General features: G+C 36.8%; 2 protein-coding genes across 2 annotated transcripts; both read right to left on the minus strand.

Moving 5' to 3' along the window:
- Positions 1 to 2285: 2285 nt before the first annotated feature.
- LOC148691858 (uncharacterized) lies at positions 2286 to 3053 on the minus strand. Its single transcript, XM_088683438.1, has one exon. It carries the CDS (start codon positions 3051 to 3053, stop codon positions 2286 to 2288), a length of 768 nt encoding a protein of 255 aa, XP_088539564.1.
- A 7112-nt stretch (positions 3054 to 10165) lies between these two features.
- On the minus strand, positions 10166 to 11192 carry LOC137736675 (transcriptional regulator SUPERMAN-like). Its single transcript, XM_068475910.2, has one exon. The coding sequence runs from the start codon at positions 10993 to 10995 to the stop codon at positions 10270 to 10272; it is 726 nt and encodes a 241-aa protein (XP_068332011.2). The 5' UTR covers positions 10996 to 11192; the 3' UTR covers positions 10166 to 10269.
- Positions 11193 to 15580: the final 4388 nt, after the last annotated feature.

Genomic DNA, 15580 nt, shown 5'->3' on the forward strand with positions numbered 1-15580 from the left:
CCACACCTTCCTGTGCTCTGGCACCCCTGAATTCCGCAATATTCTGCTTCCAAACCTCCACTACCTCCAATGGCTGACGAGAAACACCATTAAACACAGCCTCATTCCGATTTTTCCACAATCACCATAACCCAAAGACAAACTCCTGCATGATCTCCACTTCATTTACCATACCTCGAACCCGATTACAGAAGTTCTCCCAACTTTCAAGAAAGTCAGGACCTTCCAAATGAAAGGAATTGAGTTGGAGATGAGAGGAAAACCAAAACATGTGACTAAGCTCACCCCGAAAGAATAAATGGTTCTCCGTCTCATCCACCGAACCACACACCCCGCAAACATTATCCACCTTCATACGTCTTCTTTGCAAATTACAACGGACTGCCAAAGCACTATTACAACACCGCCATACAAAAAATTTCATTTTATTAGGAACCTCCAAACTCCAAATCCTATTCTACACCTGAGTACGTTCCGACCCACCACTTGTTGCACCTCGCCCCTTCCTCCTTAGGCCACCATTCTCCATAAGACTCCAAGCCACCCCATAACCCGATCTCACCACATATACCCCATTAATCGTGTGGTGCCACACCATCTTATCACAACACCCCATTCTACTGATTGGTATGCTAAGAATAGGCCCCACTTCATCACAATTACACCCAGCGAAGATCAAGTCCTTGTTCCAAGCCTTTAAATCCTTGTCAATAAGTTCATTCACCATTATTGCTTGCAAACCCTCCCGTGACCGAACCCTGAACGTGGAAGGCTTGGGAAACCAAGGATCAGCTCGAATATTAATACTCGCCCCATCGCTTACACGCCAACATAAACCGTTATCTAGCACTTTACATGCTTCAAAGATTCATTTCCAGCCCCAAGACGTTCTTCTCCCACCACTTGCCTCCCTAAAGGTCCTACCTGGAAAATACTTCTCTCTCAAAACACACCCTAAAAGAGACTCCGGATTGTGAAATAAACGCCACCCAATCTTTGCCAGAAAAAACAAGATTGAAACATTGTATATCTCTAAAACCCAACCCCTCATTCCTTTTTTGCTTAATTAACTTATCCCAAGCAACCCAGTGGATCCCCTTCCGCTAATCATTCCCCCTCCACCAATAGTTCCTAATGGCCTTCTCTATGTCACGACATACACCAATAGGAAGGTTGAAACAACTCATGGCATGGTTTAGCATCGCCATGGCCACAACCTTAATAAGAATTTCCTTCCCTGTAGGCGAAAGAAACTGCTCAGCCCATCCCATCATCCGAGATTCAATTTTCTTCCTAACCTCTTTAAAAACAGCTTTCTTTGAATGCCCGAAGTCCTTTTGTAGCCCTAAATACCTCCCAAAGCCGTCCTTACTCTGAATATTCAGAGTTCTTTCAATCTTCTTCATAGTTTTTGAGCCAAAAAATATCGAACTCTTACTCATATTGATTTCCTGCCCAGACCCAGCCGCATAAGTCTTCAGCACCTCCACTACACCCTTCGATTCCTCCACCGATGCATTACAGAACAAAACCGAATCATCCGCAAAAAAAGAGATGCGATATCGGTACACCAATAGGTGTCACTTTAAACCCATGCAAAGCATCTCTCTCCATTCTATCCCGAATTAAAGCAGAAAACCCTTTAGTGCATATAAGGAACAAATATGGGGAGTCCCATTGCAGGTGGATGTATCCCTGAGGAGTCCCATTCACCATAATGCTGAAATAAGCCGATGAAATACATTCTTTAATCCACCTACAAAACTATGGCGCAAACCCCAATTTAGCCATCAGGGCAAGCAAAAATCCCCATTCTACACGATCATACACCTTTGCCATATCCAGTTTTATAGCCATATCCTCCTTCGTTTGATGCGTTAAGGAATGTAAAATCCCATGCACAACAAGAATATTGTCCTATATATGTTTCCTTGCCAAGAATGCCGATTGATTATCACTTACTAGCTTTGGCATTACTCTCTTTAACCTGTTTGTAAGCACTTTCGAAATCACCTTATAAATGACATTGCATAAAGCAATAGGTCTATACTGAGTTATATTCTTCGGGCACCCCACCTTTGGAATAAGCACCAAGTTTGTATGATTAAGTTTCTGTAAAATTGTCCCAGAATGTTAAAAAGCTTTAACAATATTGACCACATCCTTCCCCACCACATCCCAATGGTCTTGATAAAAACTACTAGAGAACCCATCAAGTCTCAGAGCTCTCAACGGAGGAATTTGGAAAGCTGCCTCTTTAATATCTACCTCTGTCATTGGAGCAATCAAGCCTTATTATCATCATGGGTCACCCGGGAGTCAACACAACCTATAATTTCATCAACTTGTCTCAGATAACATGACTGAAATAACTCAGAAAAATAAGAGACCGCAATCGAACAAATGCCCACTTCACTCTCATGCCATATCCCATTCTCTTCCTCTAACCCTCGAATTTGATTGAACCGCCAGCGTTTCATTGTTTGGGCATGAAAAAAATTTGTATTCTTATCACCCTCATTAAGCCATTGAACCCTAGACTCCACTCGCCAATAAGCCTCTTCCTCTTTATTTGCTATCCGGAGCTCCTTTTCTATTCTCCTAACCTCCGCCGAACCAAAATTGTTCGACTGCAAAGCCAACCGGATCGTGCCTTTCAACTGGTCAATTGTGCTCTTAGAATTCTGACCCATCCCCTTATACCAAGCTTGAAAACACTCCCTTAAGCTTTTGAGTTTCTCACAAACCCCGTAAGCATAAGATCCTCCATAACTCCTCTTCCATTCCCTAGCCACCAAGTCTCGACACTCCTCCAACTTTCCACACCTCGCATCATACGTAAACCGTCGCCCCCTCCGAACCCATTGCTTCTCCGTGGAAAGAACAAGTATGGCATGATCAGAACCTCCCAACACCACATGAAGTATCTTCGTATCTGGATAGAGTTCATACCATCCCAAACTTGCCAAACCACGATCTAATCGTTGTTGAATTGGCATTGCCTCTCTATTGTTCCTCCACGTGAACGAATAACCATCATAGCCCAAATCCATAAGTTCGTTCTACGCCACAAAATCTCGAAAGTCCTGCAAACTAGCCACTGTTCTATAATTACCTCCTTCTTTCTCATCATTACTCAGAATATCGTTAAAATCCCCAATTAGGAGACATCTGTCACATTCTTTTTCTAGGCGTCTACTCAAAGCCACCCATTGCTCCTTCCTTTTTTTCTCATCCGTACTAGCATAAATGGCAAACAGACGCCAAAAACACATCTTACGATTATCCCATATTTTAACCTCAATGACAAAATCTGCATATTTCACAAGAGACACATGTGACACATCCCTCCAAAACAAACACATCCCACCGCCAATACCACAAGGTTCCACTGCATGCATATACTCCATTCTCATCCTCCTTTTTAGATAACCATAGCGCCTACTTTTGTTCTTTGTTTCCAGTAGGATCACCATGTCGGGAGTGTAGAGCCTACATTGCTTCATCAAATTGTCAAATGTCAGGTCACCCTCAATACCCTGACAGTTCCATGCTAGTAGCTTCATTGGGAATTGGGAGACCCCCTCAAGGCTGGTCTTCTCCGCCTCAGACAAAACAGTTGATGACCGACGTCGAACACTCCTAAAGTCCTCCATAGCCAGAACCGCATCAAACCCTTTAACCTCATTTAACCCTCGCTTCCTCATCTTCTTCATCTTCCTCTCCCGAGAAATAACCTCAATAATTGGCCCCAAATTAAAAGGATTCGAATCTTGAGTACCCCCCACTGGAACAAGCTTTGATTCATCCCTGCTCACCACCCCCACCCACTCACCACTAAGAGCACCGTCCATAGGCATAAGATTCAAATCAAACCCACCCCTAGTATCATTCTCCACCGCATCCAAACTAAACAGCACAACATTTTCTAATCCCAACGCAACCGTTCCCCCCGGCCCAATCAAACCCTAGTCAAAAGCTTTCTCCCTTGCCTGCCGCTCCAATTCTTCCCTCGCCTTTCGTTCCCTGAGTTGTTCCACCCGCGTGCTATGTAAGTTACCATCCATCATTATCTCACCTTCCCATTGCGCACCATCCTACTCGCCACTGACAGTCGAGGACACACTACCACTCCCATGTATTATATTCTCCACCACCCTACCATATGGTCTCAGTATAAGACTCCTACACCTACTACTCTTCCCCAACCCCGAACCTTATCAATTAATTAGCCGAAGTGGATAACCACGTAAATCTGATACCGCATCAAGAACCATAAAAGCATAGTCGTCCGTTCGTCCACCAACACCCACAGTAGCAACCCTATCCAAAGAATCTCGACACATTCTAGTAGGGTGTCCCATATAACCACAGATCAAACAATAGTTTGGTAGACATTCATATTTAAAGTCCACCCAAATCGATCCTTCATCAGGAAACTGAACAAACGTGCCTCGCATTAGCAGTTCCTTTACGTTAAAACGTACCTTTGTTCTCAGAAATCTTCCAATACATTCCTTGCTCACACTTCTATCAACTGTCAACACAGTACCCAACAGACCATCGATTGCATGTGCAACAACCCCAGTCATGCTAAAGGGTGGAATGTTATGAAACGGCACCCAAAAAGACCCAAGAGTAAGAGGCTCCCATCAATTCTTACCCATCTGCATCCTATCTGCCACCATAACTAAATCATCCTTGAACGTCCAAGATTGATCCACATCAACAACACGAACCATATCCTGTTTAGTAACAAAACGTGCAAAGAAGTGACGATTCCCTAAATCTCTAAGCGAGACCCCACTCTTCCCTTACGATAGAAAAGTAAACCGATCAATGAAAGCATCCCTATGCACCTCCTTTGCAATGAGAACCTCTGCAACCGCACAAAAGTGGAATCCAAGCAAAGCCTCCTCAACCTCTTTTTTCACTATAACAATGCCCTTCCGCTCCTTATCAGACAACCTAAGGTTAGACCCAAACCTATGCCCCAATTCCTCCATCTCTGGTTCATCCATGTGCTACGACCCTCAGAATACTCCGCCCCACCAAGAGCTCAACACAAAACTGCTTTCTACCCTGTACAGTCAACTTTCATGCAAACCCTAACCCTAGAAGACGAAGCGGCACTCTGACTCCCCCAAAACCCTAACCCCTTCTTTCGAGGATAGAAAAGAATCAGGCTTTCCGTAATTGTAGCACTTTCTCTTGGTTTACAGTGTATGATTGTTGTACAGTACTTGTTGATTTTGATACATTAATTAATTGGGTAATGTTAGGAAAACCAAAATTTTAAACTAAATGATGTGGATGCTAATAATTTGATTGTTACTTAAGTGTTGATTAACATGCTTATTTCCTATTGTGACACCTCATTTGGTTTGCAAATTTAGTTTAAAATTTGGTCTTTGTAGCATTATCCTTATTGATAATTAGCTAATTGCACCTATTTTTCTGACATAAACCATCTTTAAATTGTACCATATAATTCTTTTTTAACTAGATGTTGGAACCAAATATGTGTAGCGCAGCGGATAGTGGAGACACAAATTCGAGTAACCTGCAATCATGGCCCCACACTAGAGAAATGCTAAGAAGACTCTCAAAAGTGGGTCTCTCTTTGAACTCTCTGTCATTTCATGTTTTTGGTACAATCTTTTATAAAGTTGGCATGAGAATTGACGGTAGAATATGAGGTGATCGAGAATTCACGGAGAGCCCCACTTTGAAAGAGTCTCCTTAGCAATTCTCTTATTAAAAATTGGGGTGTGACATGCGTCTTTGGGATTAGTTCAAGTGTTTTGCGATGAAGAGTGTGATAATCGTTAAAATTGCAATTAAGTCCATGATTCAATACTTCAATTCAATTTTTAGAACTTAACTATCAAACAAGCTCATGGTTCACAATAATACCTTACTGGTAATCATCATGACCAGTTAATTATATTTACTTATTAAATGCTATTATTATTATTATTTTTTTTTTTGGAGTTTGGTGATGTCCTTGTAGCTACGTCAGGCCATCTCCAACCAATGGCTAGCCAGAGGGTTCATTTTAGCCCTCTAGCTCTCCAAGATATTAATATTTTAATGAATAGTACATGGCCATATTTGCCTCCATCTCCAACTGATGACCATATGGCTCGTTTTAGCCCTATCACAAAAAACCGTCTCCAACCGAAGGTCAAATGGTCATAGAGCCAAACATAATTTATTATTTAAATTTAAAAACTACAACAACTTAAATTTAAAAAAACTACAACTTAAATTTATGTTGTATAATTTTTATGTTGGTTAATGTTATTTAATGTTGTTTCTTATTGTTTAATGTTGTTTCATGTACTTAATTTAATTTAATGTTATATAATGGCTTAGGAAGTTATAGGAAAAAAATAATTTAAAAAAATATATATGAAAAAAAATTTGTAAAATAGAAGTTATAGGAAAAAAAATTGAATTAAAAAAAATATATATGAAACAAATTTTGGAAAATAGAAGTTATAGAAAAAAATACAATTTAAAAAAAAATATATGAAACAGATTTTGTAAAATAGAATTTAAAAATATAAGTTATTGGAAAAAAAAAATTTGTAAATAAAATAAATAAATAAAACTGTAAAAATAAAAAAAAATAAAAAGATAATAATAAAAAATAACGGCTAGCTGATATTCAAATTTTTCCCAACTATTCGTGTTGGCTATAACCAACATTATTTCTCTTATTCATGTCGGTTATAACCGACAGGAAATTTGACAGATTTAACAAAAATTGAAGCTAGCCTGAGGCTGGCTGGAAAGGGCTAGCCTTTTGGCCCTTTCAGATTCCGTGGAGCCCACGAGCCCTCTAACCTAGCCCTCGGTTGGAGACTATTTTTAGGCTATTTTCGGCCCTCTAGACCCTTCGGTGGGAGATGACCTCAATGTCCTGGCTGATGAGTTCTATGTTTCTTCTTCTTTTCTTTTTTTGGAAACTTGATGAGTTCTAAAAAAGAGTTTGGGGTGGTCTCAGTTCTGGAATAGTTTGAATTGACCCTAAAATTTCATTCCATGTAAGGAAAAGGCCATCATACCATTTGACACCCTGACATTATTGGGAATATGCAATCGAGAGATTTTTCAGTATGATTGGAATACGGAATAGTACACCAATGTGTCACTATACAAATAATGAGATATGTGTGTTAAAAATTAATAACTTAAAAACTATAATTTTCCACCTCTTATATGAGAACACATAGTGTATCACTCGTGTTACGATTACAATAAAAAAGTTCTCTATGCAATCCATCAGGTTTCGGGAAAAGCACCCAATGACCTACCACATGCATACATATATCACATATCATGCATTTACAAGGCAAGTCTATGCAAATCCAAGACATGAATATCGATAATTTGATAGAGATCGCTACCATGTATTAATTCTTTTCCAACTTTTTCATTGATCTCATCTTTTTCTTTCTTGTTTTTGTTTTTGCCACTACTAGAAAACAAGCCATAAGACACTGTTTTGAAGACACCATTCACTATCAATGTCTTTTTGAGAGTTGGTTGCACCGTTGTGTATGTTTGGTGTTCTTTAGGCTTTCCGACAACGATGATAGTGTCATTCTTCAAATTTATAACCTATAAATTCATTATTTTGCTTTATACATGCAAAATAATAAGGGAAGTGTTATTGGCACTCTAAAAATCTCATTCTACACTCCTTAAAAGTGTACTTTTCTTTCTTAATATAGAAAGGTTGGATTGTAAAATGAGATTTTTGGAGTGCTAATAACAATTCCCAACAATAATTATTAGATTCTTTTAATGTCAAAACTAGCCGATGAGCACACACTTTATATGTGTGAACAATTTCATTTTATTTTTTGTTTTTTTAATTAAAGAGTGATTAGTTTTTAAAATTTTAAAAAGAGTATGAAAAAATGATAGTGAGACAATTTATCTTATTGTTTGTAAGAAGAAGAGGGTAAAATAAAGATATAATTGTCATTTTATCAAAAGATACAAAATTACTATTTTACCCTCTTCATGTCAATATTATTAAGTTTTTTAATTGTTATTATATTGTGCCAAAATCTAATCAGCTCACTCTCTCTCTCTTTCTTTTCCTTTTTGTCCTTTCTTTTACTTTCCTCTCTCTCTTTGTTTTCGCCGTCAAATCTCTCTTCGTTTTTTCCTCTTCCTCTTGTGTTTTTCCTTCAGAGATAAAGTTCTTTCTCCCCTTTGTTTTATTTTGGATTACAGGGGAAAATACTTCCATGTCATCTTTTTATTTTTTTACAACAAATTTTATTTATAATTTGTCCCACATTATCACGTTTGTAATTGAAAATCCCAAAATTCTCTCACTTAAATTTTTGCTTATATTTAGATTCAATATTATTATATTGAACATATATCTTCAAATTTAAATTTCGCTAAAAGAATTTCAAACTTATTTTTCTCCATGACCATCATATTGCAAAATCGTAACAAATGAACATTATATTGCTCTGAATGCAATTTTAATTTTATTGGCTACATTCTCTTCTCTTGTTCCTTAATCCATGTACTCAACTTTTATTCTATACTACCATTGTAACTTTATCTTCTAAATTTTTTTGTACCCATATATGTATAACTTTTTCCTATAAGATTTATAGAGTATGTAGCCTTAAGTAATTTGGTCTTATGGTTTGCTTCCATTTTTCTATCCTTTAATCATTTTTTACATTAAGAATTTATATGGGTACATTGTTTTTCTTGTTGTTGTCACATATGGGTTTTAATGTTGAAATTGTATATGGATACATTTTTGTGAATTATTATAATTGTACATGGGTACATTCTTATGGAAACATTTATCTTTTATCATGACATTCAATAAAAAAAAAAAAAAAACAATTCGTTTCTAAGGGTAGAGTTTGTTGTTTAATCCCATAAACGTTAAAGTTCAAATTTTATGGGATTTTATATCCCATAAATGTGGTAACTTATTTTATTTAATTGCTTTAAATGTTCGGACAAAAAACAAAATTCTTTAAAGGATGTCTATATTACAATATTTAATATATGTTTAATTTAAAATATAAAATAGTTGACATGGAAATTGATTAATGCTAATATATATGCTGATGAGTACAAAGTCAACAGACTTTAATCAAAATCTAAAAACTAATAGGATTTCAATCAATGTACACTAGTGATTAAGGACCGCATCCAAAGTATCTCATATATATATATATATATATTATATAAAGGTCCACTATCTGAGGCATAACAATTGAAAACCCTCGTTTACATTGCTCATTTAATTCAGTTTCACATAAGAACATAGTATAATACAATGACCTTACTCATCATCTGTGGCTAGCAATAGATTAGTGCATGTTCTTCTAAACCTTCATAAACGGCGTTCATGCAAATTGTAATAGTTTGAACTACTTGTGCTATCACAAAGTAATAACAATACATGCATCACCACGTGTCTATATAATACATATCTCTTTTTATATTTGAAACACTTTGTAAAGTCCACTTCGCATTGTATTTTCCAAGTCTTCGGTCATATATATATATATATATATATATATATATATATATATATATATAAATCAACCTTGAAAGGAACAGACAAGTGGTAAACCATTTGAACCTCTAACTGTGACGCTTCGTCGCTGATAGATGATGTTTTAGTTGCTCTCTCTCTCTCTCTCTCTCTCTGGTGTAATTGTGTGGAATGTTGTAAGTGGTTAGATTGATTGTAAGTGACCTAGGACGGGTAATACAATCCCAAGATAGTCATTCAGCTGAATCTTTTACTTTTCCATACATAATTAAACCAATTATTTGTGTTGTCACTTGTTAAGTTACAATTAACCTAACAGTATCACATACCATTATATATTATGTCACCGAAAAAAATTAAGGAAGAAAAAACACAGATTCTTAGATGAACTATCTCTCTCACACTTCCTCACTCATGACTCACTGCCCCCTCCTTCTAAAGGGAAACGAAAGAAAGACATGCATTAGTAGTCAAACCTCATATATAATTCAGCCATAAACCGCAATTAAACTCTTACTTGAACTATGTGTCTCGTAGGCTAATTTTCCCCTCTGAATCAAGATATTAACGAAATGCTTATTTGATAAATATTTCATCAAGAATATGATGTACTAATTAATATAAACTATAAAATGGAAAATTACATGCCAAATACATAAAAATAAAGTTCCAAATCTAATTTTTGTGCCTTTTCAGCATGGTCCAAATCAAAGCTAAGAGTATCCCAATCGAAGTTCCAAATCTAAGTCGTCCTTATTTGAGTCACCAAGCATACCGATCTCCAAGTCCAACCTAACAATCGGATGATGAGGATGATCAGCTGCCTTGACAGTCCTTATGCACCCATGTTCTTCTCCAATGAAACCATCACATTGACGATCTCCTACTCCACAAAAAGATTTTGCGTTCTTCTTTACTGTAGTACCAAAATCCGAGGCTTTGAAGTTTAAAGGGTGATTAAAGAGGGTGCCTCCCACAACCCATTTCATATTTTCGCTAGACGGCACCAAAAAAACAGGTGGCGGAGCTGGTGGTGATATCAAAGAGGGTAATGTGCTCCTAATTGGTGATATCCAGGAGGATGGTGAGGATGCTGATGATGTTGATGAGAAATTAGGGTTAGGGTTTGGCACTTTGTTGAGGTTAAGGTTAAGAATAGTACTCGTGTATTGACTGTCTCTTGGGGGTGAACCTTTGAGCCTGGCTCGGTCTTGTCGGTGAACATTCATGTGGCCGCCAAGAGCTTGAGCAGATCTAAATTCCCTTTTGCAGAAGCTACACGTGTAAGATCTTGGAGGCCATGAAAACCCATCGATATTGTAATCGTCTTCTTCATAGGTAGTATTGCTGCTCCTAATTGCTCTGGTGACAATACCAGCATGATCTTTCAAGCTATTGCTCCCCGAACCCTTTTTCTCCATGCGTATGCTTTGATTCATCAGTCAGACCTAACAAGCTAGCACAAATCATATCATGTTAAAAAGCATGAGATCAAAGAAAATAAAATCTCTCGTAAAGTTCATGGAAAAAGAGAGAGAAACTGAAATATAAAATGAAGAATAAAATTAAAGAGAGGTGACTGACCTGAGAAAAAAAGTGATGATGAAGTATTGGGGTTTGAGTCTGAGAGAGAGAGAGAGAGAGAGAGAGAGAGAGAGAGAGAGAGAGAGCAATGATTAAAGTTTTTGTCTGAATAAAAGGCCATCAAATTTGTTAACGAAAGACTGAAAATCCGGTTGGAGGGCAACCCTGAAAGTGTCCCATATGTTTGGTCACTATTTACTGTACGTCGAACCTCGGTCCGCCAGGGTTATACCTTTTTGCAAATCTAGATCTCAGTGTTTGTGGATGTCATTCATATGTATGCCAACAATCATATATATTGGCTTCGTACGTGAGCTTCAGTACATGTCTCATTGTAATTGGCCTATAGCTGCGAAACTTTAAGGGTGCGTTTGTTGCACGAGATTATTTCAAACAGGATTAGTTTTAGGGACTAAGCTGGGTTGGCTTAACTTGGGCTAAACAGGATAAAACAGTGAAGTGTTTGGTGCAGTTTCAAACTAAACTACAGACTAAAATATTTTTAAGACCCACAATATTTTTTTATTATTTTTAATTCACTTTCAAATTATAAAAATAACAAAATAACTATTATATTGTAAAAATATCTTCTGCCATTACATTTTTTTTAGTCGTGCTTCTGCCATTGCGTTCAGGAAGATAACTAATACCCTTCCTTAAACCCCCTTTCCTTTCTCTCTCACAATTTGTAGAGACACACCTCCCCCTCTTCACTTTCTCTCACATCTTCACTTCCTTTTTCTCCCTCTTAGTACAGAAAGTATTGGGGCTCATCCCAATCGCCGTCGACAAAAGTTTATCCTCTCACAGCCAAGCAAAACAAACAAATCATACAATCAACAGAGCCCATGGCGCGATTTGGATATTGGAGGTGCTGGAACGACTGATGTGTGGCTGATGAAGCGACTAGGTTTCAGAAGCACAACAATTTTGTAAACTTTTTTTTTCTAATTTTTGTTTCAAATTCTGGGGTTAGATGTTTTGGGGTTTTTTATGTGTGAGGCAGTGAGAACAACTACACGATCTGGTTTTGAAGATGGTTGTGGAAGTGAGGAAGAAGTAAATGAGAGCGGCGAAGCGAGGAGAGACGACGCGCGAAGCAACTAAGAAGAGAAAGTGGCAGAGGAAGCCGTGATTTACCAGGACGCGGCGGTGGTCCTGGGATGGTCCGACGAGGTTGTCGAGCAAGGTAAGGAGTCGAGCAGAGTGAGGACTCGAGCGGGACAATGCGAGAGAAAAGAAGGGTCTTAGCAATCCGATGGTATTTGGGGAGTCTCGCTAGTGAGGTTTAATCCCACTAATGCTAGTCCCTTCCTCTAACAACTATGGGACTACACTAACATCTAGTCGAGTCTCACTTAGTGAGGGCAAACAAACGCCCCCTAATTGTACTAATCATGTTTGGGAGCATTTTTCTCACCACTATAAATTATATATGGTGTATGCTCACCATACACTTCATCATCTGCAATGTGTCATTTTATTTAACTTTATTTAACTTTCATATTAAATGTTTCTTTTCTAAATTCGAAAAAAAAAATAACAAGAGTTAAATGAAATAACACGTGGCAGATAATAAGGTATATGGTGAGCATACATTATAGTTATGGTAATAAACAAAAATGCTCCCAATCATGTATTCATATATTACTAACTTATTCCCAAGCTCAGATATTTGTGAGCGTTAGCTCTAAAGAAATTATACACAATATAATTAAATTAATTGGTAAACTAATCTTTGATCATCAGCTGATCCTTTTAATTATTGGTGAAGTTGCACCCTATAAAATTATCAAGCTAGCTCATCCTTGCATATCCAAGGAAACTTGGGTAGATGCATTATTTCCCACAAAAGCAAATGCCATTTCCAGTTATGTATAAAATTTGCTGAAATGGACGAGCATACAAGTCTGATCTCATTAATTTCACAAGCATGAATACTATTGCTTCATTTGCAAAAATTCTCAGCCAATGTTCATCATTAGTCATTTATGAGACTCATCCACTACTTGTTTTATTAAATTGTATACATGCATGCTTGGCGCGATTTAGGTGTTTCTTTAATGTTATTCATCAAATTATAGTTTACGGTACCATTTAAAAAAGTGGTTCATTTTAATCGAATGTTTGTAACTAAATACATTCATTACGTATATGTCATACCCTGAAAGTGTAATATCACATCCATAATGTAAAAGCAAACCTTATTAAATAATAATAATAATGTCATTTATTAATTAACTTACTATCATTTAACACAAGTACTGCACTTCTCCAATACTACGATTCATTCACTAACAATAAGTTATTTTTCTTGTAGTTCATAGATTGAATATTACATCATGTATAACACCATTATAGCGAAGGTTTGAAATCCAAAAAGTGAATAATGATAGTGGGTATTTACATGACGTACACTAATAATAATTTGTCTATATTGTGCAGCAAGACGTTCATGATGTAACAATCAATGTTGGCAGCGTAATAATATCATTTTATAACCTCACCATTATTATGCGTCGGATAATAACCTTGAATAATTATAATATCAATACAACAAAGTGTCCCAATACCCCTTTTTCAAAAGTGTACTGTAGAAATTTTCAATCATATAACACATTAATACACATACGTACTAAACTTATCTTATAATACGATTCACTGAAATGTGGGTAAAAAGTGTGATCCCTTTAGCATTACACATAAAGTTCAACGAAACATTATAACTTCAAAATCATTGACGTCTTCTTTTTTCCCGTAAAAGCCATGTGCAATAATATTCTACACCACCTGCTGGAAACATTGGCTGAGGTACACAGTAAGTCAATAATTATAATTATGTATTTAATTTACCTTCAGATGAGTCAAGCCTTATTCTTCTCACTTACAACTAAACAAGAATATCATTATAGTTCATATTACTAGTGACAGATAAAATTATTTTTAATCTGCAAATAAATTAAGGCCCCCTTCCGCTTCTATATATCTTCCGTACTTTCTTGACCTCTAGTTTAATTTTCCATTTACGCGCTCATGTTACATTGCATATAGGTATGGCTGGCTGATATGTAGTAGGTCGAGTTGCTGAACTGCTTTACACGTTGTTACCAGATACTTATAAATATAAAATATATTTTCAAAAGTAAGTGAATGCATTGGTTTACACACCCTCAATGTCTCAAAAGAAAAGAAATCTGAGTGTACCCAGATTTCTCCTTTGCATTTTGTGGCAAAAAAGGAGTGAAAGTTTTATCAGAAAACCCACAGAGCCAAAAGATCCTACCAAAAATTCAGAGATTTAGCAAAAGGCCCATTGGCTAATCAGGCGAGTCCATGGAATGCTAAATATGGTTTGTGATTGTTATAAAGGTTCTAGAGCCTGAGCGGCAGGGTTTACCCGCTGTATGCACACCGGTACCGTCTATTTCACTCATAGTTATATATTTTTGAAACAGTTTATAAATATATTTAATATATGTGTACCATGCATGCACCACAGCCAATGAAATCTTTGTCTGCTGCAATAACTAATGTAAATTTTGTTATGATAATTACCATGTTTATGCATTAGGACAATGAGAAACAGACGAAACGATGACTATATATAGAGAACTTTTGGGGCTTGATGCGGATTCTCTCCTCTTTTTTTTTTTTTACCTTGTCAATCATTAAAATTACATGGCTCTTCATTGATTGCTGTCTCATCAAAGTTGAAATCGTTGGAATGGCCTCTCCTGTCTCAATAAAGCTAAGAAAAACTTGGAAAAAGAAAGCCTCCCATCACACAATCTCTGTGTGTGTGTCGAAACTGAGATATATCTAGGAAAATAAACAAAAAAACTGATGAACTATGCATCCGAATTAACACAAATAAATCATACAATTATGGTTAGTTTGAACTTGGTTAAGAACATTGTTCAACTCGGTTGTGGATGCTTTTCTAATGGAAATCACATTTTACAAAACTTAAGCTTAAAGGAGACAAATGATGAAAGTTTAGCATAAGAGCTTAAAAGATCATGGACATCTCATACCAAAAGATGAAAGTATCTCATACCATTGCGAAATGGATTTGGATTGGATTCTCACATTCTAGGTTAGCTAGCATGCTGTCAAAGCAGAATATCTAAGTTTTGTGTCAGGCAACTGTTGTATCAATCCAATATAAATCAACCAATAAATGGTCTACAATGTAATAGGAATGAAACAATAGATATTAATGCTAAGATTGTGATTTGAGCCCTTTATATTGCCTTAGGAATGTGTGTCTTAGAATTCAAATAAGGCTAATTGAGTCCTTGATAATCATGTAATTATGACCTAACTTGTAGCCTAAGAAAGTGGGATTTGGTTCTCATTTATGGACGTAGCCCTAGTCTCTTAGCTAGTATAAATATACAGACCCCTGCAAGCCGTAAAACACACAACAAAACACTTCCC

This window comes from Pyrus communis, chromosome 13, assembly GCF_041283825.1.
Source record: "Pyrus communis isolate YQ-2024b chromosome 13, ASM4128382v1, whole genome shotgun sequence".
Lineage (NCBI taxonomy): Eukaryota > Viridiplantae > Streptophyta > Magnoliopsida > Rosales > Rosaceae > Pyrus > Pyrus communis.